The sequence below is a fragment of the Ochotona curzoniae genome, unplaced genomic scaffold, assembly GCF_017591425.1.
Source record: "Ochotona curzoniae isolate NIBS_2020 unplaced genomic scaffold, NIBS_Ocur_1.0 contig_3498, whole genome shotgun sequence".
NCBI lineage: Eukaryota > Metazoa > Chordata > Mammalia > Lagomorpha > Ochotonidae > Ochotona > Ochotona curzoniae.
Window position 1 is genome coordinate 44,138,749 of NW_024465885.1, and position 26,526 is coordinate 44,165,274.

The 26,526-nt window shown below is 43.3% G+C and overlaps 3 protein-coding genes across 7 annotated transcripts in view; 1 reads left to right on the forward strand and 2 right to left on the reverse strand.

The window, feature by feature from the left end:
• The window catches only part of SON (SON DNA and RNA binding protein), a 31,932-nt gene extending 23,483 nt beyond the window's left edge, over positions 1-8,449 (forward strand). Inside the window, exons 7-13 of one of the 4 annotated variants that reach the window (XR_005883923.1) lie at positions 84-194; positions 1,401-1,517; positions 4,670-4,749; positions 5,402-5,549; positions 6,634-6,705; positions 6,796-6,911; positions 7,411-8,315. Coding sequence is in view for 3 of the 4 variants with exons in the window: in XM_040980762.1 (XP_040836696.1) it covers positions 84-194; positions 1,401-1,517; positions 5,402-5,549; positions 6,634-6,705; positions 6,796-6,911; positions 7,411-7,569 (723 nt within the window). In the remaining variant the exon portion in view is untranslated. Of the gene's footprint in view, positions 1-83; positions 195-1,400; positions 1,518-4,669; positions 4,750-5,401; positions 5,550-6,633; positions 6,706-6,795; positions 6,912-7,357 lie in introns of all 4 variants that reach the window. The other 3 variants (XM_040980767.1, XM_040980764.1, XM_040980762.1) reach the window with 3 other exon arrangements.
• Positions 8,450-8,683: 234 nt separating this feature from the next.
• Positions 8,684-20,454, reverse strand: DONSON (DNA replication fork stabilization factor DONSON). Its single transcript, XM_040980770.1, has 10 exons — positions 20,134-20,454; positions 19,705-19,785; positions 18,499-18,702; positions 16,351-16,529; positions 13,696-13,874; positions 12,720-12,798; positions 12,526-12,630; positions 10,948-11,146; positions 9,669-9,881; positions 8,684-9,257 (listed from the first exon to the last, which is right to left on the reverse strand). The coding sequence occupies exons 1-10, from the start codon at positions 20,419-20,421 to the stop codon at positions 9,120-9,122; spliced, it is 1,665 nt and encodes a 554-aa protein (XP_040836704.1). The 5' UTR covers positions 20,422-20,454; the 3' UTR covers positions 8,684-9,119.
• A 352-nt stretch (positions 20,455-20,806) lies between these two features.
• The window catches only part of CRYZL1 (crystallin zeta like 1), a 46,202-nt gene continuing 40,482 nt past the window's right edge, over positions 20,807-26,526 (reverse strand). For both annotated transcript variants that reach the window (XM_040980771.1, XM_040980772.1), the window contains 3 exons: positions 25,311-25,416; positions 22,240-22,285; positions 20,807-21,149 (listed from right to left, as the gene is read on the reverse strand). In XM_040980771.1, the coding sequence (XP_040836705.1) occupies positions 21,050-21,149; positions 22,240-22,285; positions 25,311-25,416 (252 nt within the window). In that variant the 3' untranslated portion in view covers positions 20,807-21,049. The remainder of the gene's footprint in view (positions 21,150-22,239; positions 22,286-25,310; positions 25,417-26,526) is intronic.

Here is a 26,526-nt window from a genome sequence, read left to right on the forward strand (position 1 = left end):
TATGTTTTGACAAGTGACAAAACATTTTTAGGATTTAGGGACCAATGATAATTTGAGATAATTATCTTTGTTTTCTTTCTTAGCCTGTGGACATCTCTACAGCGATGAGTGAACGAGCACTCGCTCAGAAAAGACTAAGCGAGAATGCATTTGACCTTGAAGCTATGAGCATGTTAAATCGAGCTCAGGAACGGGTATGTAGATACTGTAATCTCACCAACTAGGTAATTGGTATATACATGTTAATAACTTTTTTTAAAAAGATTTATATATTTTTATGGGAAAGGCAGAAATTCAGAGAGAAGGAGATACAGAGGGGAAGAACATCCGTCCAATGATTCACTCCCAGAACTAAACCAAATCCGAAGCCAGGAGCCAACACCTCTCTGGGTCTCCCATGCGGGTGCAGGGTCCCAAGGCTTTGGGCCATCCTTGACTGCTTTCCCAGGCCACAAGCAGGGAGCTGGATGGGAAGCAGGGCTGCTGGGATTAGGATCAGCACCCATATGGGATCCTGGTGTGTGCAAGATGAGGACTTCAGCAACTAGGCTACTGTGCCCGGCCCAATGTATACATGTTTCTTTCTTAACTCACTGGCGTATATGAAAGGTGATTTAGAACATGACCATTGAATAAATATGTGTACTATGAGGCAGAAACTGATTCAGGGGAAAATAAAAATTACCTCATCTCACATTTTACAGTTAGCTTAGTGCCCATAACTGCCTTAGGAAATGCTTGTCCTGTGTTTCAGACAGGAAATGAGGTCAAAAGCAGTGGTACTGCCACTCAGGCAGCTAGACAGTGGAGGACATACCCAAGCAATCAAACAATCAGAAATCACAGTCCACACTTTTAGTAATGATACTAATGATATAGTACCAGTAAGTTCATGTTTAAGACATAAAATTTGTGATCAGTATTTAGTAAAGGTGAATTGAATGACAGCGGATAGTTTATCACACCAAGTTCTGGTGATTATTCTGGTTTTTTTGGTGTTTTTTTTTTTTTTTTTTTTTTTCCTGTATTAAGTTGTGTCATGAATTCTGGATTCCCAGTGTGAGTGTAAGTAATCAGTAACTCAGGGGACATCCTGACATTCACTACATTGTATTTGAGTGAAGAGAGGCTGGAAGAAAGGAAACGATCCACCTCCATGTTTAAGCTATTTGCCTTTTTTCTTTTTTGCATGTGGTATTTTGAAGGTATTATATATGGATATATAGCTGTGTTTAAAGATACACTTCAAATTTTATTATCGGTAATTGACTAAACCACGTAACTTCAAGAATTATGGTTATGATTATAGGCATGTATAGATTCAGTACATTTTCTTAAAGACTGAATGTTAGTTTTTGTAGTAATTTACTAAGCTAATGAAAGCTCCTTCTGTTTCTCAGATTGATGCCTGGGCTCAGCTGAACTCTATCCCTGGCCAGTTCACAGGAAGTACAGGAGTCCAGGTTCTGACGCAAGAACAACTGGCCAATACTGGTGCCCAAGCCTGGATTAAAAAGGTATATAATATATGTACATACATAAAATACTTAAGTACGAAGTCCAAAGTTTTCAGAAAATGTTTCATTAAAAAAATGCATGACAAGGCCAGTGACTCTAACCAAAGTTTCATAGTAAATCTGCTGTGTGTGTACTCCAGGATGGACATTGAAGATGGACAAGATCATGGGAAATGTATAAATATGGCTCAAGAGCCACTTGTATCCTGCGGTTATTTTTTTTTTTTAATTGCTGTTGCTGTTTTTGGTGGGGGTGGTTTTATTTAACTTTTTGAATGCTAACGTATCAGGTGCTGTTCAGAATATTCCACAGTTCCTGCTGGACTACTAACCTAATCATTCCAAAGCAGTGGTTCTCAAATTTTTACTTCATCATGGGAAACTTTATTGCAGGTTTATTCTTGGTAGATCACTGCCCCGAGCCCTCCACCCCTCTCATTTTCTTCCTTCTCCCCCTCTGTCCTGCCCTCGCATTAGTGCTTGCGTCCTTATGTAAGAGCCCTTGGGTTTTACTTCTCACATCTTGTGACCTCCAGCCCTGGATTCCTCTAAGTTGTCAGCTGTGGATGACAGCAAGTGGGTGGGAGGCCCTAGACGTAGCACTGCATGTGGTGATCTTGCTGTGGGACTGGAACGCTGGGGGATGCTAGAGTGTGGGGTGGGCAGTGCTGAAGGGTGGTGTCGGGGTGATGGGGTGGGGATGGAGATTGCCCTCTGTGGAACACCATTTAGGCACTGGTGGCCTATGGTGATCCATAGGATCAATTTGAGAACCACTGACTTTATGAAATAAACAGGATATCTAAGACCTAAAGTCAAGGGCGAAAACGGACAGCTCGTGCCATGAAGATCTAGGTGCATCTGGTTGGGATTCCTGCACTGACCCCTGTGAACTCCACCTATGGCTGCCTCATTGTCGGGGGAGTCCTAGGTGGCTGAGAAAGGCTTGCTGAAGAAAAAGCAGTCTGCTGAAGGGATGTGGCTTGGTTGGATGGGTGATGGGAAATTTGTTTCAGGAGTACTGGCAGCATAGCAGTGCTGAAAACTGGGAGGCGGCGTGGTCTAATGGATTGGGAAGGTTTCTTTGTCCTGCTGTACACCTGACTCCTTGTGTGATCATGGGCAAGTAATTCTTTGAAATTTCAAAGTCTCCCAAGTGTCTGGTGGAGACAAGTCCTTCCTACTGTTTTATGGAGTGGTAATCGATAATTGACTAGGTAAATATAGAGATGCAGTGTGTGCCAGTGAACGATTAGATCTCCGAGAAAGTGAGATTTTTGATGCTTTAGGCATTTGACATAAAGTATTTCAATTGTGATAGTTTTATTGCTGTTGATTCTCATTAAGACACTAGTGTGAAGCATGAATTCTCATTTTACCTGCTAAAACATTTTAAATACTTTATTGTGGGTTTGTGCCTGGAAGTTTTAAAAACCTTATCATAAAATACTCTATTTTAAAAATAGGTTAGTGTAGAATTTGAAAACATGGGTCTAACTTGATGGGAAGAATTGTAAATGCATACGTAGTCAAAATTTCCTGAAGTTTGAGAAGTCAGTAGTTTATGAAGTTGGGAATAAAGCTTAGGCATGCAAAGTAGGTCCATAGTAAATTTAGAAATTTAGAAATTTTTAGGTGGGCACATTGGAAAGTGAGTCCACCACAAAACGTTGGTCTCCATCTGTATCACATGTACTTTTTGTAACATTACATATCTATAATACTTTCGTCATCCTGTTAAGATAAAAGGGAAATCCTCTCTGATTTAATTGCCTCAAATAGTTTGCTCTGAAACAGTTGAGTATTCTAGGCAGTTCGCAAAATTTAAATGTGAATATGTTTAGGACATAGTGGTTTTACTGGTTTTGTCTTTGTTTCTCATAGACTCCTTTGGAGAGTAGATATTATAAAAAGTGTATTCCTGTAGAATTACGATATGAAAGGTTACTTGCCAAAGGATTTTTTTTTTTTAATGAGTCCATATATTGTCAATGGACAATTGAAGATTTACCTCAGATATGGTCTTCCGATAAATTTTCCGTTTAGAAAACTTGATCAGTCATTTAGCTTCTTTCTTGCTTGCTTACTGATTTTCAGTCCAGAAAAATACCAACAATCCTTGAATTAATTCTTTTTTTTTGCCGTCATTTTAGAGGAAAAAATTAGTTTAATCAATATTCTCATCCATCAGTAAAATTTTTATGTGTTTTTTGATTTGGTTTTTAAAGAACCTCTGCTTTCTGGAATTGAATGGTCTGGACATGACCTGATCAATAAGATTATTGTGGTCTCATTAGTCAGCTTTGATTGTTTACCTGCATACACACTTGGATGAACATGAAACTACCAGAGAACGGAAGCATAACTGGAAACCTGGGGGTTCTGGGGGTTTATTTTGTACTCTGCACAGTTGCCCTTTTTTTTAGGAGTGTATCCTGGAAAAGAGGGGCGGATGAACCTGGAAGTAAGTAAAAGTCATTCTAGGCGTGTAGCATCAAGGCAGTTGATTTCCCAAGCATCAGCTAACTTTTCTCTTGATACATCCACACTGCATGGCCTGCACCAAATAAGGAAACTGAACCAGGGGTATGTTTTACCTCTAGAGCTGCCTCCTTCCATCAGAGCACCTTTTTAAACTTAATGTCTAGTCACACACCATTGGCATGTTTTCTGCTCAGCATTTAATTACAAAGCTGAGAAATAAATTTATGCTCTTTTGTTACAGTGGCTTTTTTGTATTTAGTATTAACTATCAATATAGGAAATGAAAATACTATTTCCTTAATTGTTGAAACTTTTTACTTCCTCTGTTGATAAGTTAGTAACTGCTACATGTTTGCTGGAGAATGTAAATCTTAAAGTTTGTTAAGAAGGGGAGATAAAAGATGATTTGGAGAGGTTTTTAAATGGCAATAATGCTCACCAGAATTCACTTTTACATATATAAAGATGCCCATTACAGAGGTGTCAGTTATTTCCAGCACCTGAGCTTCACTGTTGATCATGCTTATATACATAGTTGTGCATCTTAGGACATTAAGTCTTTTGCTGCTTTGATGGAAATTATGGTTCAGTGGGTTGGATACAAGAGAGATGATTGTTCACAGAATAACCTGTGAACTTTCACCCCTCTGTATGGAAACTTGTTTCAGGGCCAAATCCTTGTAGCTGTCTTCTTGCCCCGGTCAGTGCCAGCCGTACTATTCCCAACACTGCTGCTGCCGAGGCCTAGGTATGTAAACATTTAAGGAGTTTTTTCAAAGTCTTTTAACATCAAGCTAGGCTTAAAAGAATTCAGATTCGTTTGGTGTACTGGCAGGGTATTTTATGTGTGTATTGTGTAAATATATCTTAAAGAGCTATCTTTTGCTTCATAGGGATTTTCTAAGTAAAATGTTTATACTTGCCTTTAGTAGAATGGGGAGAAAACTTTGGATGACAGCAGTATACTTCTTCAGTGTCCAAACAGTTTCTAAATGATTTCTGGGCTTTATTCATAAACTAGGTACACCGGGAAAATTAATATTGTTTACTTTTTTAACATTGCCTTCTTTTTATTTTGCAAGCTAAGAAGAAATACCAGTGAACCTAAATAGTGGACGGAAACAGGAGTGTTCTGATTGTTTTTTGGAGGGGGGCATGAGGGACCATTGCTTTAACACTATCAATTATTTGCCTCTTTTGTGACTATCAATACCATGTGTTAATGTGAATTCACTAGTACATACACTGCAGTTTCGATTAAGCACTGAAGCAATGAAATTTAATTGCTGTAACAGATATAGAAGTAAAATAAGATTTTTTCCTTTTTGAAAAGTTGTCAGTTACCATATAGATGTTCTAACTGTAAAATTTGGACATTTTACCTTTTTTTCTTTGGATAGGATCAGTTCTTACGAGCTGCCCCAGTGACTGGAGGAATGGGAGCCGTTCTGATGAGGAAAATGGGCTGGAGAGAAGGAGAAGGACTAGGGAAAAACAAAGAAGGAAATAAAGAACCCATCCTAGTTGATTTCAAGACAGATCGTAAAGGTGAAATATTGCTGTTCAGACTGTGTACTTCCTTCTACATGTCGGATTTCCTTATCTTTCTGCAGATACCTCCTAGGTGTGCAGAGTTAACTAGATTTCATGTTCGATAAGGGGGTTTCTACTCCATTCTCTCTTGCTTCAGACCATATGCTTAGATTTGTTTTTCCGTTCAAAGTATATACAAATTCCTTTTGCTCTCTTTAAAATGCTATTTTGTCTTAACAAGTCTTTCTGCTTGTTTTCTTTTCAAACTGAATATTTCTGTTGGGGAAATTTTCTACATTGCCTTATTAGGACTCTTGCTATTTTCAGATAGCTTAGTAGAAAATATATAGCTTGTGTACCCACAGGTAACAGCCTAATCTTCATGATTTTGTTCCTTAAAATATTCTAAGTGGAATCATGAGGGATGGCCATTGTCTTAGAAGGTTGTTTCCAAAGTTCAGAAAAGTGGAGAATTGAAATGCCGATTTGTTCTTTTTAAGTCCAACAGTAAGTTGAGGCAACCTGAGTAATTAATCTGGCTTAACGAGTTTGGAAACAGATGAGCTCTGAAACTAGAAAGGAACTACCTTAACTCCCAGGAGCAATCTTGAAATTATTAAACATGGCCTTGAGTTCTCAGGCAACACTCTGTCTCCTAAAACAGGCTTGGGAAATCTACTGGGATAGGATTTAGGAATGTTGGAGAAGTTCCACTAATATACACTTGTGAATGTTAGAATAATATTGTTTTTGGTTAGTAATATAGGCAGCTCTGATTTGGTAACAAATTGGCCTTTTGAAAGCTACTTTTGAGTGAATAAAATATAATCATCACTGTTGCTGACATTACAAAGGACGTGGATTCTCAATATATATGCTTATTCATATATGAGATTCTTAATGGTTTTTGTATATTATAATTGATTGAAAACAAGCTACTGATAAAGGTACTGCAGAACAACCTACTGATACACTAAGTATACATCCACAGTAAATCTGAGTTCTGGCTTCAAGGTCTTTCCTCCATGTTTGTAGTTTGTGTTGGGAATTAAAATAATAGAAATTTATTTGGTGAACATTGCTGTTTTCCATCTTAAAGGTCTTGTTGCAGTAGGGGAAAGAGCACAAAAGAGGTCTGGGAACTTCTCTGCTGCAATGAAAGATTTGTCAGGTGAGAAAACCCTTTTGTGTGCGTCTCACCTTGAATTTGTAATTTGTAGCAAAAGCAGTGGAATTCTAATTCATATATTTTTGTTTGCAGGCAAACATCCTGTGTCTGCCTTGATGGAAATCTGTAATAAGAGAAGGTGGCAACCACCTGAATTCCTCCTGGTCCATGATAGTGGCCCTGACCATCGCAAACATTTTCTATTTAGGGTAAATATGCATTTCTGAATTACTTATACACATTAACTTGATGATAGAGGGTGAGGGATGGCCATGGTATAAATTACATGACTAATACCATGTTACTGGGCTGGGTGTATTATTTGTGGGTAGAATGCAGTGGTTTTTGTTGTTGATTTAAAAAAAAAACATTAAGGGGTCATTTGTGAATCTTATTAAAAAATTAGAGGGAGTGCTATCGGTTAAATTTACTGATACTTTCTAGTTGCATATGGGGTATGGATCTGTTTTTATTTTCTGATTTGGAGACTAGCCATTAAATTCAGTCCTTCCTGCAATGATTTGCTATTTCTGGGTTGTGATTAAATTTGATTTATATAGTATGGGTTTTAAGTTTTAGCATTTAGTGAAAAAATAAAAAAGCTAATAGATATTAAAGTTTGATGCTGTTCTTATTGTATGTTTTTCTTGAATAGGTATTGAGAAATGGAAGCCCTTACCAGCCCAATTGTATGTTTTTCTTGAATAGGTATTGATAAATGGAAGCGCTTACCAGCCCAGCTTTGCCAGCCCTAATAAGAAGCATGCTAAAGCCACAGCTGCTACTGTGGTTCTTCAAGCAATGGGCCTTGTACCAAAGGACCTCATGGCTAATGCCACTTGCTTCAGGAGTGCCTCACGTAGATAGATTGAGGTTTTATATTAATCATTTCAGATAATTTTACTCTGCATCACAATGTATTTCCTCTTTAATGTTGTAAATATTTGGCAATTTAAGACATTGTGTAAAAAGCAATCTGTACAAACATCTCCAGGCTTTGATTTTTGTACCATGGAAATTGTATTTAACCATACAGGGTTTTGGTATGTTTATATTGTTTACCTTAGTGATGTATTTGTTTAAGTGGCTAACATCCAAACAGTTGTTTGAAGGCATCAGTGATCTTCAGTGTGGAATGTTAATAACGCTTTTATACTGTATTTTGTACTATGATGTAACTCCCTTCCTATGGCTAGGCTGCTGTAACACTTGCCTGTAATCAGTGAAGGGCTGTGCACCTTGTACTATTTCACAATGGGTTCTGCTGGACAGATACTGGGCCAGTGTTATTGAGGTAATCAAGCAAGATCTGCTCCACGGGGCTAATGGCCACCATCTTCCCTTAAAATTTTGTAAAAGTTATAAAAAGTGATATGTTGTGTAATGATCAGCACTGAGTCCTGCATTCCCATTAAAGCCACTTGGATCGTGAGAGTGGAATCAAAATGAAAGTCTGACTAGAATTCTGCAGAGCCAAGTATGTTTAGTATGGCATTGAGTTGTGATATAGTTTTACTTTGATGTGCATTTTGAATTTCAGCTACACCTAGATAGACATAAAATAATTAAATGCTGTAACCAACTTACCTAATAAAATTGGCAACCAGCCACTATTTTGTTGACTATGAAAGTTTGTTAATTTTTAGGGTCTGATAGAGTATTTCCTGTGTATTACAGTGGTATTCATATGCTATGTCTCTAAACTTTATTTTCAAAGCTTAAGGCCCAAATACAAACTTCTCTGGAACAAATGTGGTGATTTATTTTCTGGATTATAAACACATACCTTACTAAATACTGTTACTTCTTTACCCAATGCTTTTAGTTTCTAAACACTTTTATTTAAAAACAACAACTTGAAGCACACACAAGGACCTGTGAGACATTCAAGGGCATGATGGGCGGTTGAACGTACTTTCTTTCCTGGATGGCACACACACAAACTACCCTTTGAGTTGACATGCATTCAAAATGACATCTCAAGAGAGGAATTATAAATCGGCATCTTAAGAGCTAAAATAGAGGCATCAAGAGTCAGCTTAGTCGATGCTAAGAGTTGAAGGAAGTGTACAGGAGAGCAGTGGTTTGCACTGAAGCCACTAGTGACATCACTGCCATACTTTAGTGCCCCATTTGTAAGGAATTAATGATGCTTTCTACTCAGGTGACAATTTAACAATTCCCAACGTTTAACTTGCACTCAGAATCTGGAAATTCAGCATCATAATAAAACAAATATTGACTTCAAACCTCAGTCCTATAGCCCGGTGCATGTAATAAAAGTAACATCTATAAACACTTCTGCATTTTTAGCAAATCCTTAGTTTTCAAAAGTAATGTAAGGCCAAAGAATCTTGAATTTCTTTGCTAGGTTGTTTTTGTTTTCCTCAAAGATTCCTTTTAGGCTTACTTTGATGTCAGGATCTCCAACTATAAATGTAGTTACTCATTTCCACATTCCGTAAAGATGATTTTCCAAGCAAAGGTATTTGACTAAGTTGGTCCACAGTCTTCAAATGCAACCCACAGTTTGCAAGCTCTTTATGAACCACCTCCTGTGGAAATATGCATGCCAGTCAGTAAAACATACATGAGTTTTTGAACATTCATGTAATGCAACATCAACATAAATAGAAGTTAATCTATGACATGCTGCATTGACAAATTTCAAGTTGAACACTGATGAATGCAGCGAATTTTGGAGGCTTTAGTTACCACCTCAACACCACTTTATTTAGAAATGGTTACAATCAGGCATTTGGTTTAGGATAGGAAAATCCAGTGAGTTTTACGTCTAGAAGGCTGGTCAGTTACTGTTACTGGTTCAACAGCTAGTTTCTTAAAATCTAGCCCAGAGAAATAAGTTATAGATACATTCTGCATGGCATGGCAAATCGGAGCAACTGACAGTAGCTTCATGAGCTGCTCATCAGAAATTCCTTCCTTCCTGGTCCTGGTCTCCTTACCTTCTGCACCTCTTTGTCCGCGGGAAGACAGATATTAAAAACAGCAGTTGGCTCGTGTGGGTATAGTCCTGCAGAGAAGGCTCCTTTTTGGGAAGATCTGAGGAGTGCAGTCACAGAATACAGAGCATGAGGCATGACAGGACCTGTGATCTCCAAGCTAAATTGATCTTTGTATCCAGAAAGAGCTTGAGTTTTCACATTCACACTTCGTGCCTTTATGAAGAATTAAAAGAAAAAAAATTACAATCTCTTTCTCAAAACTGCTCATTTTCCTTTAGGCTTTCCATACAAACGTATGGAGCCAAAGTACATATCAAGACATTACAGTAGTATCAGTGAAAACGAGCAAAATCTTGGTACCCACTATATAATGAGGGTCTCTGTTGAAGCATAGCCTAGAGAATGAATTTTTCCTATCTTGAGCCCTCTTCAGAAAAAAAAAAATGGGGGGCCGGCACGATAGATTAGCATTTAATGTCCTCACCTTGAAGGCGCCGAAATCCCATGTGGGCGCAGGTTCTAATCCTGGCGGCCCTACTTCCCATCCAGCTCCATGCCTGTGCCCTGGGAATGCAGTCGAGGACGGCCCAAAGCTTTGGGACCCTGCACCCACATGGGAGACCTGGAAGAAGCTCCTGGCTTCAGACTTCCTCTCTGTATATCTGCCTTTCCAATAAATGTAAATAAATCTTAAAAAAAAAAAATAGAAAATGTTATGACCTTTCTGTCTCCTCCTATCTGTAAATCTGCCTTTCTGTTAAGAAAGTTCTGCCTAGCTCTAGCTTCCTGATAATGTACATCCCAGAAGGCAACAGGTGATTGTTGGGGAACTTGTGCTTGCTACCCATGTGGGAAGTCATTAGGGGATTTCTGGCTGCTGGCTTCAGCTTTGTTCATCCATAATGGGCATGTGGCCAGAGAACCAGCAGGAAGAATATATCTGCCCTTCCAGAAATGTGGTAATATGGAGTCATCCCTGTAGTACTGCCAGTTAAAAAATCATGTGACAAATAAGAGTCCCAGTACCATTTCTGAAGCAGCAACCTGCCAGTGTGCCTGGGAAAGCACTGAGAGATGGTACAAAAACCCGGGGCCTTTCCGGCTAGATGGGAAATCCTGGATGGCCAGTCCTGGTGGTACAAATCAACTAGGATGTGAATAGACGGATTGAACAGCTCTGTTACTCTTTATCACTCTTTCAAGTAAATTAAAAAAAAAAATTTATCTTATCAAAGTATCACAAATTGGAAAAGCAGTCTAGGTTTTTTTCCTTAATTACCTTTAGCATTTGCATTGTAGCCCCTCGGAAAGCTATAGGGGATAACAGCGTTGGTGGAAGTCCTGCCTGTGGACCTGAGGTAGCAACTAAACTCTTGCAGTTGATCAAAAAATTGAGCAATGTAAAAGTGTTGATTCCTTTCACAAAAACAACAGACTCGGGTCTGTGATCCATCTGTACTTCATGCTTCTCTTTACGCCTGGCAAGAAAAGTCAAGGAAATTGTAAACGCAGGTCCAAAATAAATGCCCAAAGTTGCCGTGATTTTGAATCACCTGGGGCTTTTTCTTTCTTAACAAAATTGAAATGTTCTTGTTAGACCTCCCTCTTCACTGCAAATTAGGTGTGAATCAAATAGTCAACATCTGCTAACCAAAAGGAATTTCTTCTTTTTTTTTTTTTTAAAGATTTATTTTTATTATTTTTTCATTGGAAAGGCGGATATACAGAGAGGAGAGACAGAGAGGAAGATCTTCCGTCCGATGATTCACTCCCCAAGTGAGCGCAACGGGCCGATACTAAGCCGATCCGAAGCCAGGAGCCTCTTCCGGGTCTCCCACGTGGGTGCAGGTTCCCAAAGCCTTGGGCCGTCCTCGACTGCCTTCCCAGGCCACAGGCAGGGAGCTGGAAGGGAAGCGGGGCTGCCGGGATTAGAACCGGCGCCCATATGGGATCCCGGGCGTGCAAGGCGAGGACCTTTAACCACTTGCGCCACCGCGCCGGGCCCAAGGAATTTCTTCTTTAGCAGCGAAATACTTTCCCCAAAATGGGAATGTTTCATACACAAATTCTAATCTCATTTAAAAAAAAAATTAACAATTCAGTTTGATTCCTAGGCAGTTACTACTATTTAATGTCATAATGGGGAATTAGCCCTAACACAATTCTTAAGTTTATCTCCAAAGTCAGTCAGTCAAAAAGGGGCCAACATTGCAGCAGGCTAACCTTTGTGATGTCGGCTTCCCATCTGAGTGCCGGTTCAAATCTTGGCTTCTTTGACTCCAACCTAGCTTGCTGTTAATGCACATGAAAGGCAGACATGGACAGGATCCCACAGGATACTGGTTTGTGGCCAGCTGCTCTATTTCCCATCCAGTTCCCTACCTGTGGCCTGGGAAAACAGCAGAGGATGGCGCAAAGCCTTGGGATGCTACACCTGCATTGGAGACCCGGAAAGAAGTTCCTGGCTTTGGCCTTGGATCGGTCTACCTCTGGCTGTTGAGGCCATTTGGGCAGTAAATCAGCAGATGGAAGCTCTTCGTCTCTGTCTCTTCTTCTTTGTATATCTGCTTTTTCAATAAAAAAATACATAGTAAACAAGCAAATGGATGTCATTACTCTCTCTGCTTTCCAAAGGACGGGACAGATTTTCCTTTGTGGATTTATTTCCCCAGATGGCCCTAAAAGTCTGGGCCAGACTGAAGCCAGGAGCCAGAAACTTCTTCTGGGTCTTCATGTGTGCAGAGACCCAAATGTGTGCTGCGGAACCTGGTGCATTTAAGAAAACCACAAAAACAGTCCATTTAAAACTTTTAACTTAAAGCAGATTACTTTTGACTAACAGCAACTGAAAGGATACAGCTTGATGGACAGTGTGTCTGGCTTTTTAATTTTATCTTGCACACCCATTTCTTCCAGCCAGGAAAAGCTTTCTTCTTCATCCTCATCACTCACTGGTTGCTCCCTAGGAAATAGTTAAGTTTCCACTTTACAAATTCATTTCACTGAATCTCTAAGTTAATGGGTATTCAAAAGGTTATTTTAATCACATACTCCTCATGTCCCAAGCTTGTTCCAGAGGATTCCTTCTTTTGCTCATTTTCTTTAATTAAAGGAAGAGAAAATTCAATACCTATAATGATAAAAGAAACATGTAGCTCAGTTTTTCTTAGAAGTATTTAACTTTTTTTTTTTTTGCTTTTCAAGTGAATCAAAGCTTAAATGCTGGGCTGGTGTGTGGCGTAGAAAGTTAAGCTTCTGCCTGCAGCATCGGCATCCCACATGGGCACCAGGCCTGGCTTCTGCACTTCTGATCCAGCTGCTGGTCGGGAAAGCAGTGGAGGAGGGCCACAGTGCCAGGCCTCAGTTCTCATACGGGAGGCCTGAAAGGGGCTCCAGGATCCTGGCTTCTACCTGGCCCAGCCCTGGTTACTGTGACCATCTGGGGAATGAGCAAGTAGGTGAAGCTCTCTTTGTAACCCAATTTTGTTTTTCAAATCAAAATACATAAATCCAAAAACAAACAAAAACTCAAAACCACAAAGAAAAAAAAGTTGAGGGGCTGGCAAAGTGGCATAGCCAGCTAATCCTCTGCCTGCTGTGCTGCCATTCCATTTAGATGTCCTTTTGTGTCCTGGCTGTTGCACTTCCGATCCAGCTCTCTGCTTATGGCCCAGGAAAGCAGCAGAGGAGTGAACAGCAGATAAAGGGTCTCTGTTACTATTTTCAAATAAGTAAATTAGGAAAATAGGGTAAGTTATTTGTATTATAGAAGAATTTTAGGAAGAGTATATTCACATAGGAAGTTTCTTACACATTATGCATTTTACTCTGGAATCAGAAAAGGGAACACCATTAACTTAATGATACCTATACGCAACAGGTTAATGATTACATGGGGTAGTGGTGTGGGGAATGAAGAAATACACATTTGTAAAAATAACAATCAACTTACACAGACAATTCAAACGTTAGTTTTCAAGGTAAGTGCCGACTGTAATAAAGCATCACTTTCAACCTGAACATTTACCTTCATTTTTCATAGCTTCTCTCAATCCTCTGGTTGTGGGGGATATGAGAGCTGTGATGGCATCATTTCCTGCCAATCCTGCTGCTCGAAACAGGACAGTAAACTGATAGGTACAAACGTAGAAATAGGGGCAGAGCTTGGTTTTCAGTAGATTATACAGAGAAGTAAAGCTTACGGACCTGTCAAGCAAAACAATTTTTAGATATCATTAAACATTTAACATTTACACTTTTACATAAACTAGCTCCAGCCTTACCTGGTTTGACATAAAACACAAACATTTCAGATTCTGGTTTTAAGTTTTCAACTGCACATAATTTGGCTTTAACAAATTCGTAGTAAAAACATGCTGATAATTTCTCAATATTTTAGGTAAGGATTTACCACTTAGACACTAAGCATTTCTTTTTGCATAATTGATAATCAGTGGACATTCTCTAGGAATGCTACTGATGAGAAACTGATTAGTCACTGATGAGAAGTAATATTAAAGAATGAGAGCTGGGGCTGGTACCAGGGCGTAGGAGGCTAATCCTTTACTGGCAGCACCAGCACCAGCACCCCACAGGGTAAGTCTCAGATACTCCACTTCTAATCCATGTCCCTGTTTTATTGGAAAGGCAGACTTAAAGAGAGAAAGAGCTTCCATCAACTGATTCAGTCCCCAAATGGCCACAATGGCCAGAGCTGAGCCAATCTGAAGCCATGAGCAATATGTACTCTTAAGGAACACATCTGGCCAGTATGCACAACAGCCTAGTGGCTCAATTCTCAACTTGCATGTGATGGGATCACATATGGGCACTGCTTGTTTCATGATTGCTCCACTTCTTTTCCAAACAAAACAAAAAAAGAACAACCCACAAACATCTGGGGGCCCGGTCTCAACTGGCTAATCCTACCCCTTCAAGCACAAGCATCCCATGTATGCTCACTGGTGTCCTGGCTGCTCCACTTTCCATCTAGCTCCCTGCTTGTGGCCTGGGAAAGCAGTTGAGGACGGCCCAAAGCCTTGGGACCCTGCACCCACATGGGAGACCTGGAAAGTAGTTCCTGGCTCCTGGCTTTGGATTGGCGCAGCACTGGAAGATCTTCCTCTCTGTCTCTCCTCTCTGTACATATGCCTTTCCAACAAAATGAATAAATCTTTAAAATAAATAAATAAATCTTAAGCAAACAAAACCCCACACCTGGGGCCAGCACAGCAAGTTAATTCTCTTTCAGTGGTGCCAGTACGCTGCATGTATGTCAGTTCTTCTCTCGTCTGCTCCACTTCCCACCTAGCTCCATGTTGACGGTAGAGGTTCTTGCAACCCCACACCCATGTGGGAGACCCAGAAGCAGGTTTTGAAATGGCTCAGCTCCATACTCCATTGCAGCCATTTGCAGAGTGAACCAAAAGAAGGAGATCTCTTTCTTTCTCTCCGTGTGACTTTGCTTTAACAAAAAGAACTCTTGAACGAAACGCTGTCTGGGGGCGGTGCTGTGAACAGCTGGTAAATTGTCCCTACAGTATGGGCATCACACATGGACACAGGGCAGTTTTACCTCAGAAGCTCCCTACTAATGGGTCTGACAAACAGCACAACATGGTCCAAGTGCCTGGGCCCTGCACTTACAGCAGAGACCTAGATGAAATTCCTGGCTACTGCTGTGGTCTGGCCCAGCCCTGGCCTTTATGGAATGTTCTAGAAAACAGATGGCATTTCTCTCTTTGTAATTACTTTCCCAATTAAAAAAAAATTGTGTCTTAGAGATTCATGGACTATTTACTTATATTCCACAATTAGGTATAGCTTTGGGACCCTGCACCCGTGTGGAGACCTGGAAGAGCTCCTGGCTCCTGGGTTCAGATTGGCTCAGCTCCAGCCGTTGCACTCACTTGGGGAGTGAATCAGCGGACAGAAGATCTTCCTCTCTGTCTCTCCTCCTCTCTGTATATCTGACTTTGTAATAAAAATAAATAACTCTTAAAAAAAAAGATTATAGAGATCCTTATGTTTATGCAGCACAAATAATGAAAGTCTTGCTAATAAGCCATGTAAATTACACTATTCACTTCTTTCCCAAGTTAAAAAAAATAGAGGGCAGGAAATGCAGACTCTTAAGAGTATTAGGGATGTGCTCTCTTATTAATTTTTTAGAAGATTTACGTATTCACTTAAAAGGCACAATTCAGAGAGAGGGTGACAGAGAAAGAGATCTTTCATTGGCTGGTTTACTCTCCAAATGATTGCAAATCCAAGAGTTGGGCTGGTCCGGTGCCAGGAAACCAGAACAACTTCTGGATCTCCTATGTGAGTGTGGGGACCTAAGGAATTGGGCCACCTTCCACTATTTTGCCATGCACTTTCACAGGGAGCTGGATTGGAAGTGGAGCAGCAAGAGTCAACCTGTGGCCCACAGGGGTTGCTGCCCCTGCATGTAGTGCCCACAGGGGATGCTGGCTTTGCACGTGGTGGTTTTGCATACCGTGCCACAGTGCCAGTCCTGAACATTCTTAATTAGGATGTTGGTTATGCATACGATCAGAGAGCAAAAAGCCATTTCTCTACAGTTACATGTATTTCATGGTACGTACAGGATATTTGAACATAATGTTTAAAAAAGCAGAATTCCCTGCTAGATTGCACACTTTGACTTTACACGTCTTACCAGTCACTCATTGAGATGTGCTGCAGAGTCTCATCCTCTGCCCATGGATTCACTTTTCCAGTCATTTTCCTATCTGCCCCAATCCGGGGGAACATGGGGAGCCAGGACACGGCAGGGTGGAGCCAATAGACAAGGCTCTGCTGGAAGGCACAACGCAGCTCAGTGCATAGCTTAGGGTCCTGAAACATAGAGGTGGTCATCGGTGACTTCCTTAGGAGGAGCTAAACGTGTTACCACTTCCAGACCCTACCATGGGTCTGGGAATACTGCCAGGGCTTGATCCTTTTAGGAAAATCATCCTGGCTAATAATTACAGCTGTCATTCCGAGGTAGAAAGCCCTGGGTGCTAGCATCCTTAGCAAGAGTAACTTCTGGGGCTACAGGCATGGTGTAGCAGGCTATGTCTCTGCCTGTCGCACTGGCATCCCTTATGGGTGATAGTTCAACTCCCGGCAGTTCCACTTCCCATCCAGCTCTCTGCTGAAGGCCTAAGTTCCAGGACCTTGGACTCACATGGAGACCCAGGAGAAGCTTCTGGTTTTGGCTTTGTTCAGCTCTGGCCACTGTGGCATTTGGGGAGTGAAATAGCAGATGGAAGATCTGTGTCTTTCCTACTCTAACTCTGCTTTTCAAACAAAAATACTTTTTAAAAATAGTAACTATCCGTTTAGCATGAGTGCACTCATACATGTCTCCGTGTATGTGTGTGTGTGGACACACAAATATTTCAAAGGTAGCATCTGGCACAGTTGTTAAGTCTCTGCTTGGAATGGCCAAATCCTCACATTCAAGTGGCTGGGTTAGAATCCCAGCGACCCGTGACTCCAGCTTCCTGCTAATGTCACCCTGCATTGTAGCAGACACTGGCCAAGTCAGTGGATCCCTGCCTGCAACATGGCTAGTTTCAGGCTGGTCTGGTCCAGCATGATGCAGGCATTTGCACAGTGAACTAACACATGATAAACCTTTCTGTCCTCCAAATAAAATTAAAAGCAACCAAGAAACATCCATATGCAATTGCAAATGATCCTGATTTATCAAAAAGAGAAACCAAAGCATTTTTTAGCAACTCATTTTAACCTGCTTTTGATGAGATGCTTAAAAAGTGATCCAACTGTATTTCTTTAAAATACCCTAGAATTCATTAATTCTAATAAAAGTTACCAGACCACTACCCAGATAGCAAATACTCTTAATTATGTAAGAAAACCCTATGTAAGGGTCTGGAGCAGTAGCCTAGTGGCTAAAGTCCTTGCCTTCCACCCACTAGGATCCCATATGGGCACCACTTTGTATCCCGACTGCTCCACTTCCCAATCAACTCCCTGCTTATGGCGTGAGAAAGCAGTTGAGTATGGCCCAAAGCCTTGAGACCCTGCACCCGTGTGGGAGACCTGGAGGAAGCTCTTGGCTTCAGATCGGCACAGCTCAGGCTGTTGCGGCCATTTGGGGAGTGGACTAGCGGCTGGAGAATTTTTCTTCCCCTCCTTCACTCTGTAAACCTGACTCTCCACTAAAAACAGATCTTTAAAATAGGCATACACATATATGTACACACATGTATATGAAACTCTATCTGGTTCCTGTATGTTTATACTCGCTTGCATTTCATCCCGTTTCCAAGTGCATTAGAAAGGAAAGGTTTCCTTATATTCTTCAGAGAAAGACAGAGATCTTCCATCAATTGGTTTATTCCCTAAATGGTAGAACGAGCCAGGGTGGGGCCAGACTGACGTCAGGAGCCCAGGGCTCCTTCCAAGTCTTTGCAAGGACCCAAGCGTTTTAGCCATCTGCCAAGGCTTTCCCAGGAGCATTAGAAGGAGCAGGACTGGAAGTGGAGAAGTTGGGAACTGAACCAGTGCCCACAACAGAATGTGGCATTCCAGGGGGTGGATTTACTTACTAAGTCACAACGCTGGCCCCAGAAGAAGAAAAGGTTTGGGTCAAGGAATTCTTGTATGCAACATTAATTATTAGGCCAGGTTTCTAAATGTAATGTCCAATTACTTAATCTGACAAAAGCTATATGAAAGTGTCATTTGGGAAAAACATACTTTGCCAAGTGTCTGCCATTAACTGTCAGAAATAAAAACAGCTGATGTATTTGCTTTGTTAGTTTAGAACACAGGTTCATTACACTAGAATTACCTGTATGCTCTGAGGCAGAGCAACCTGCGCCGCCCGACAGTGCTGGACAAGGCCCTGCGCTTCCTCCTGTGCTTTCAAATGGTCGGCCCAGGTGAAGGGTCGAGGCGAGGTGAAGAGGAGTCGAGTTTTGATACTCCAGTCCACAGGTAACTCCGCACTCTCTGCGGATGGACTATCAGCCTTGGAGAGGGACACTTGAGGAGTCTTGCAGAAAACAAAGAACACCAAAGTTTAATAGTGTATCACAGAAAATCCTTCACTCTCAACTATCAATCACTGTCATCATGATTACTAAACAAAAGCATGACTTAAGATGTAACACACACTGTGCAGAGTTTTTCTTTATTGTAAGAAACAATCTGTGTAGTGGTGACCTCCAAGACGGCGGGATTTGCTGTGGGGAAGGAGGGAATTTGGGGGTGCAGTGGGCTGTGTTTAAGTGTCGCAGAGGGGGTGGTGTGTGTTGTAGTGGGGGTTGGGGTAATGTGCACTGTGATGGGGATGGAGTGGGGTGTGTGTGTAGCAAGGTGGAATGGTGTGGTGTGTGTGTTGTAGCAGGGGTGGGGTGAGGTGGCACGGTGTGTGTGTGTGCTCTAGTCACAAAGGTGCAGATGCACTCAGCAGTGTAGACAGGTCCCTGCAGTACCCAGAGCCTACTCATCACTGTGAGCCTCTCAAAGTCCAAAAACAAAGCAGTCCCTCCTGCCGGACATGTTTAAGCAGCATTTCCTGTCCTCTCTTCACTTCCTCCGCTGCCCCGAGTCCATCTTTTCCACCTTACATTCTCTGAGGTGACACCAGCACAAAGTATGAGGGAAGGAGCGACTTTCTCTAACAGCCCACATGAAAGAAGGCAGAGCCTGTTCCCAACAGGGCAAATTATGCATTGATCACACTCAACAAAACACAAGTGCCTGGGGAAGGGCCCAGGCCCAGTGCTGGATGGGTGGGCAGGGAGGATGAGCCTGAGGGTTCCATCACCCAAGCGTGGAGTGGCCAGCTCTGAGCAAGGCACCTAGTCATTTCCAGGGCTCGAGGAAAAACACAACTGCTATGCGCACATCAGTCGTCAGGGGTGGGCGCAGTGTCCCAATCCTGCTAGCGAGGACCACTCCCAAGACTGCGACTAACCCTTCCAAGCAAAGCACCTGCGGGCGCGCGCGCACACACACACACACACACACACACAACCACGTTGTGCGTTACCTGGGGAAATCCGGTCAGAGCTGCTCTCTCAGGACTCATCTCATCCCACTGCAAGTCATTTTCTTGGACAGACTCTAAAATCTAAAAAAATTCTTTTAAAACTTAAATGAAGAAGCTTGTTAGGAATACGTACACGGCCTGGCCTAAGCACACAGTGCACCCAAATCCACAGCCCTTACTCATCACCTGGATGAGCCTTCAGTGTCCGCGAGAAAAAGATGGTGCCGTGGGCTTTAATCACTGACGTGCAAACCGAAAGACCCCACAGACTCCGGGGTAACCTAAACGCGGTCAAAGCGGACCCCCGGCACCCGACAACGACGGCGGACGCGTCAGAGTCCACGTCTCAGGGCGGGAAGGCAGCCTCCCCCTGTCCGCAGGCCGCGGGCCGGCCGGGCGGGGTGTCCCAGCCGGGGAGCCCCCACTCACCCGCTCCGGCGCCTCGTCCGACGGCTCCGCGGCCACGCGTGGCCGGTTGTCGAGGCGGGCGAAGGGGTTCCGGCGGGCGGCGGCGGAGAAGCCGCTCCGGCCCGGGCCGGCGGGGAAGGGGCGCAGGGGCAGCCCGGCGGCCAGGGCGGCGCGGCGGGGCGCCGGCTCGGGCAGCGCAGGGGACGGGGCGGCAGCGTCGCCGCCACTCCGGGCCCTCTTCCGCCGCAGCCGCAGCGTCTCCGGCGGCTTCTTGAAGCTGGGCGAGTAGCCCGGCACGGACACCGCCATGGCCGGCGCTGAGGGCCCGCTCGCCCGGCCGCCCGCAGCCACTTCCCGCGCGCGCCGGCCCCGCCCCCGGAAGGCCCCGCCCCCGGCGGCGCGGAGCATGCGCGGCCGGCCGCGGCCAGGCGCCGCCCAGGCGCACGCGCGCGCGCCCTCGCGCGGGGTGCGCGCCCCTCCGGGGACGGGGGGCCCGGCAGTGCCGGGGGCGCGGGGACGGGCGGCGCGCTGGGCGGGAGCCCCCGGGAGAGAGCACGCAGCTCCGCCCACGGGCCAACCCCGCACAAGCTCTCCTGTAGGATCCGGGGGAACCCGGGCGAATGCACAACATTTAACAGCGCGTGGGATATTTTCAAGGCTTGAAAAGATACAGAAACGGTAACTAAAACGGATGGCAGAATATTCTCTTCGGAAGCTAACAATAAAAACATCTCAACCAGTTGCACATTTTTCAAAGACTTTTCAAATCTGCCAATAAACCCTGCGTGTTTTGCGTGAAGACAGCGAGAAGGCAGGGTCTAAGGATGGAGCAACTTGCTTTTATGGTCTTTGATTGGTCCCAACCAGTTCCAAGGAAGCCTCTGGCTTCAAACACTAGTACGGGTTCATCCACCTGAGGCTTCAGAAACAAGAAAAATTAAAACTGAACAACTTGCTTTTTCCTTCCTTGAGTTTGCTGGACAACTTCCATGGAGACTTTGGCCTCAAAGAGTGGGACGGGCTCATCTAGTTGCGGTCTGAGGAAGAAGAAAAGGATTGGAAATGGTGACTTTAGTTGGCACTACACAAGGGCTGCTTCAAACAAGCTGGGCAGTGATCGCCCCTGCTGAAGTGGAAAACAAGCTCTGCTGGGAGACTTTCCCAGTTAAAGGTGTTCAAGACTGGGGCCAGTGCTGTGGCTCAGTGTGTTAAGCCTCCACCTCCCAGGCATCCCATATGAATGCCTCCTGGCTCCCTGCTAATGTGCTTAGGGCAGCAGAGGGAGACGGGCCAGGGCCTTGGGCTCCTGCACCCACATGCAGAGAGTTCTGGGTTCCTGGCTTCATCCCGGTACAGTCCTGGCGTGGTGTCCATCTGGGGAGTGAACCAGCAGATGGGAGATGTCGCCTCTCCTTTTCTCTGTAACTTTGCCTTTTCAAATAAATAATCTTTAAAAAATGTAAGAAAAAAAATCACTGCTTTGGTAATTGATAAAACTAAACCAATTCAATTCAAAATGTACAGTTTTCAAACTGCTGTTTTTTTCGTATTGCCATGGAAAACTTGCTGAGGAAAAGCAAAGGTGAAATACATTATGGAATGTAGGAAGGAAGACTCACAAGCCACTTCCATCTTTGAGAACTAGATAAACTTGGAACAATAGTTATAAGTAACTATCTAAGCAAAGTACTAAAGGGTCTGCGCTGTGGTACTGCCTGGTAAGCGGCTGCTTCCGATGCCAGCATCCCATGCTCCAGTGCTGGAGTGCGTTCCAGTAAGTCCTCTTTCAACCCAGCACCCTGCTAGTGCTCCTGGAGGGCAGTGGAGGATGGCCCAAGGCAGCCGGGCCTCTGCCCTGCGCCTGGCAGACTCTGCTCCTGGCTCTGGCCTGGCCCAGCCCCAGCACTGCGGCCACTGCGAAGTGAAGCAGATGGCTCCTTTTTCATCCCTTCTCATTCTCTCTAATCTGCTTTTCAAATATGTAAATCTTTTTTTTTTAATTAACTGAATAATACAAGTTGGAGGCATGAGGTGTATTGTAAATGTTGAAGCAAAAGTGCAAATGCCAGTCTTACTGTCTTGGGAACACACAGTGAACAAGAGCAGTGACCTGCTCCTCCAGCGTACCTAAAGACACCAGCTGACAGCTTCTCCATCACATCTTTTAAGACACGTAGCTGCGAGGATTGTCAAGGTGCCAACAGGAAGCGGAGACAAACCATTTGATATGCAAATGCTCAGTAGGCTTCCTTTGCTTCCTCTCCCCCCCTGTTTTATTCTCTCAGAAATTCAAAATGTTAAAGAAACTCTGTAAGCCTTAAGTTCACTTCTGTAAGCTGTGAGGTAATAGGGTGTAGCTTGGGATCCCCACAGGCTCCGTGAGAACGCTTGGGTTTGTGTCCTTGCCACATCTGATGCAGCTCCCTGCCAACATGCATCCAGGAAAGCAGAGGCGAGGGCTCAGGGCAGTAAGCCCAGCCAGCCCAGGGCAGGCCTCCAGGGAGGCCCAGGGTCCTGACTCCATCCAGGCCTCGTTGGCATGGGCATCTGGGGAGTGAGAGAGCCAGCTCATACACGATGTCTGTATGTATCTCCCTCTTTCAAATAAAAATAATTAAAAATTAGAAAGAACAAGACAATGATTTGAGATATAATAGAACCTACATTTCTAAAGACATGTGAAGGCTGCAACAAGCCTAGCACCCGTACCAAGTGACACCACCACTATATCAATGCATAAGAAAGTACTGTTTAATTTCTTACAATGTATAGCACTTTCAGTGTTTCACGTGTGTCAAACCACATATACAAGTAATGAGTTGTATGTTATCTGGCTCAAAAGTTCTTGCACAAAAGTGTATTTCAATATGAAAGTGATATAAAATTAAGAAAAAATTAGTGTTGATAATTTATTTGACATTGTATCAGGAATACTAAGCTGTGTAATTGCTAGTGTTCCAGATGTTTACAGCATGGAATCCATTACCTGGAACAAGGAGCAACTAGCTAGTGTGTGAAGTGACTGGGAAATTATACAAATCAGGATGAAGGTCTAATTCAGCTCTTTGAAAATGCAAATTAGACCATAATTTTGTTTAAAGATTTGTTTGTTTTTATTAGAAAGTCAAATTCACAGAGATGGGAGACAGAGAGAAAGATCTTCCATCTGCTGGTTCACCCCTCAAGTGGCTGTAACACCCACGGCGGAGTGGATCCAAAGCCAGGAGCCAAGAGCTTCCTCCAGGTCTTCCAAGTGTGTGCAGGGTCTCAAAGCTTTGGGCCATCCTCTGCTGCTTTCCCAGGCTACAAGCAAGGAACTGGATGGGAAGTGGAGCAATCAGGATATAAACTGGTTCCTATAAGGGGTCCCGCAGCTCGCAAGGCAAGGACTTCAGCCATTAGGTTACCATGCTGGGCCCAAACATAATTTTTTTTTTTAAAGAATATACAGTGGGGCTATTGATGTGGTATTGTGGCTAAAATTTGCTTTTGTGTATTGCTGGCATGTCATATGGGTGCCAGTTCAAGTCCTAGCTGCTCTACTTTCAATCCAACATCCTGTTGGTGCACCTGGCAAAGCAGGGGATAACAAAGCAAGTGCTTGGGTCCCTACACCCACATGGGAGACCTGGATGAAGCTTCTGGCTCCTGGCTTTGACTGACCCAGCTTCGGCCTTTGTGGCCATTAGGGAATGAAGAAGCAGATAGAAGATCTCTGACTCCATGTGTAACTCTGCCTTACAAATAAATAATGTTTTTAAAAGAAATGTACAGTCATCAACACAGCTGCAAGTTTTTGAAATGATCATCTTTGAGGTGTGTGTGTGTGCCAATGCCCTTTATGATGGGGATTATGTGTTGGCAAATATGTTCCACAGAAAACATCCTAAGTGGAAAACCTGTGATAGAGCAAGCCAGTGAGCATCTCAGCTCGGCAACAGTGTGAGTGCTGCTTGTCTTTCTCCTGTCCACAGTCCTGCGTGGAGCTGTGGCTGCTGCTGCCCCGCATCCCCGCAGTGCTAGACCGCATAGGCCTGGCTGGGAGCGGACCCCAGGGGCGGTTTCTACTGAACTAGGTGTGTTTTGTACCGGCTTGGGCCTTGGCAGTCACCTAAGGGAATGAACCCGTGGATGGAGGATCTCTGTCAGTCACCCTGCCTTTCCAATAAAGTTTTAAAGTTTCAAATTTTTGAAAATTTAAAAGGGAAATCATCAAAATATCTTAAACTCACAAATTAACTATATGAAGTTTCAAAAATTTCCTAAAAACTTAACAGCTGCAACATAATAACTACCTTTTACTGTTTTTAGGCTTTGGATCAAATCTGTTGTTTATCCTAGGGGGATAGGCCTGTATACATGTCACACACACAAGTCTTCAAAAAGCTCATGGAAAATACTACTGTAGCAGTATGAAGGAAAATGGTGGTGGGGGAAATGGGAAGGGAGAAAAGGGAAGGAAAGGGTGGAATCCCTATCCCTGCAAAACTGTATTATGGAAAATAGGAAAAATAATTTTTAAAAATGTATCATATGGGGCCTGGCACAGTAGCCGAGCAGCTAAAATCCTCGCCTTGCACACACCAGGATCCAATATGGGAGCTGGTTTTAATCTCAGTGGCCCCACTTCCTATCCAGCTCCCTGCCTGTGGTCTGGGAAAGCAGTCGAGACAGCCCAAAGCCTTGGGACCCTGCACCTGCGTGGGAGACTTGGGAGAGACTCCTGGCTCCTGGCTTCGGATGGGCTCGGCTCCATTCATTGTGGTTGCTTGGGGAGTGAATCATTGGATGGAAGATCTTCCTCTCTGCCCTCTTCTTTGTGTATCTGAATTTCCAATAAAGATAACTAAATCTTCAGAAAAAGCATCATATGAAAAAACTGCACATACTTTAAAATAGTTTTTGGAATGAAATAAACTGTTCTTCTAATTCTATTTTCCTATGAATTTTTGGACACACACTTATGCACTCAATTTGCTCTGCTTTAGCTTTCGTCACCTGGGAGAAATGGGTAATAACACTAGTGTTTCTACTTCACAGAGCTATTTGAATGCATAGATGGAATTATGTGGCCTTGGAAACTGCAAGGCAAATTGGTGAATATCAGCTGATATTTCTTATCATAATGAAAGAAGTTTAGCATGAAGTACAGGTTAAATTCCATTCCAGACACTCAACTCAGTAATCAGAAAGGATATAAAGGTACTTCCCCTGCTGTACATTGGACAAATTCCAGACTTCATCATTGAGGAAAGCCACGGTCGCTCCTTTGAGGAAAAGGCACCGACTATCTGGAGGATCCAGCTGGGGGAAGAAGCAGTGACTGTCATTACTGTGAGTTCAACAGCAGAGGGACAATGCAGCTACAAAAACGTCTACACAATCAGTGGGTAGACCTCAAATAATGAACACACAAATCTTTTTTCTTTTTTAAAGATGTATTTGTTTTTATTTGAAAGACAGAGTTAAAGAGAAAGAAGGAGAGACAGAATTTTCCACCATTGGCTCATTCCCCAAAATGGCTGAAATGGTCTGAAGCCAGGAGCCTCTTCTGGGTCTCCCAGTGGATGTAGAAACCCAAGGACTTGGGCCAGCCTCTGCGGCTTTTCCCAGGTCATCATCAGGGAGCTAGATCAGAAGTGGAGCAGTGAGCCTGGGGCTCTAGTTTAGCAGGTAAAGTCTCGCCTTGCATGCATCAGGATCCCATATGGGGATGCCAGTTTGTGTTCTGGTGGCCTACTTCCCATCCAGCTCCGTGCTTGTAGCCTGGGAAAGCAGTCAAGGATGGCCCAAAACCTTGGGACCCTGTACCCAAGAGGAGACCCAGAAGAGGCTCCTGGCTCCTGGCTTCGGCTTGGCTCAGCTCTAGTCGTTATGGCCGCTTGGGGAGTGCATCAGCAATGGAAGATCTTCCTCTCTGTCTGTCTCGCCTCCTCTCTGTATATATCTGAGTCTCCAATTAAAAAAAAAAAAAAAAAAAAAGAAGTGAAGCAGCTAGGACTTGAATTGGTGCACATATGGGATTCTGGTGGTGTAGGCAGTGGCTTAACTTGCTATACTACTGTGTTGGCTCCAATAAGTAATGTAAATAAGAACCCAGAAACTGAGTTTTCTATTTCATGGTCCAAAATGAAGAGCTAATCTAGAATCCTAATGATGCTGTGGCAGGGGTTTATGCCATTACTTACCAGTCACCTTCAATGAGGATGTTGGAAAATTAATTAACTTTCATATATGAAAAAACATAAATATTACATATATACCTGTGATAGAAAGCATAATTTTATTGATATATTTATATTCATATATGATATGAAAAATTGCGGGGCCTTTACCATGGCATTGTATCCATTATGGGCACCAGTTTAAGTCCCAGCTGCTCCACTTCCTGTCCAGCTCCCTGCTTATGCAACT

Excerpts from the sequence above, each read along its gene's own strand:
- DONSON (XM_040980770.1), bottom strand. The coding sequence starts at position 20,421 with ATGGCGGTGTCCGTGCCGGGCTACTCGCCCAGCTTCAAGAAGCCGCCG. Across the intron at positions 13,875-16,350 it reads CACATCTCAATGAGTGACTG|GTCCGTAAGCTTTACTTCTC; the intron begins GTAAGACGTGTA and ends TTTGCTTGACAG. Across the intron at positions 9,258-9,668 it reads CGGACAAAGAGGTGCAGAAG|GAGGTGGTTCATAAAGAGCT; the intron begins GTAAGGAGACCA and ends ATATTTCCACAG.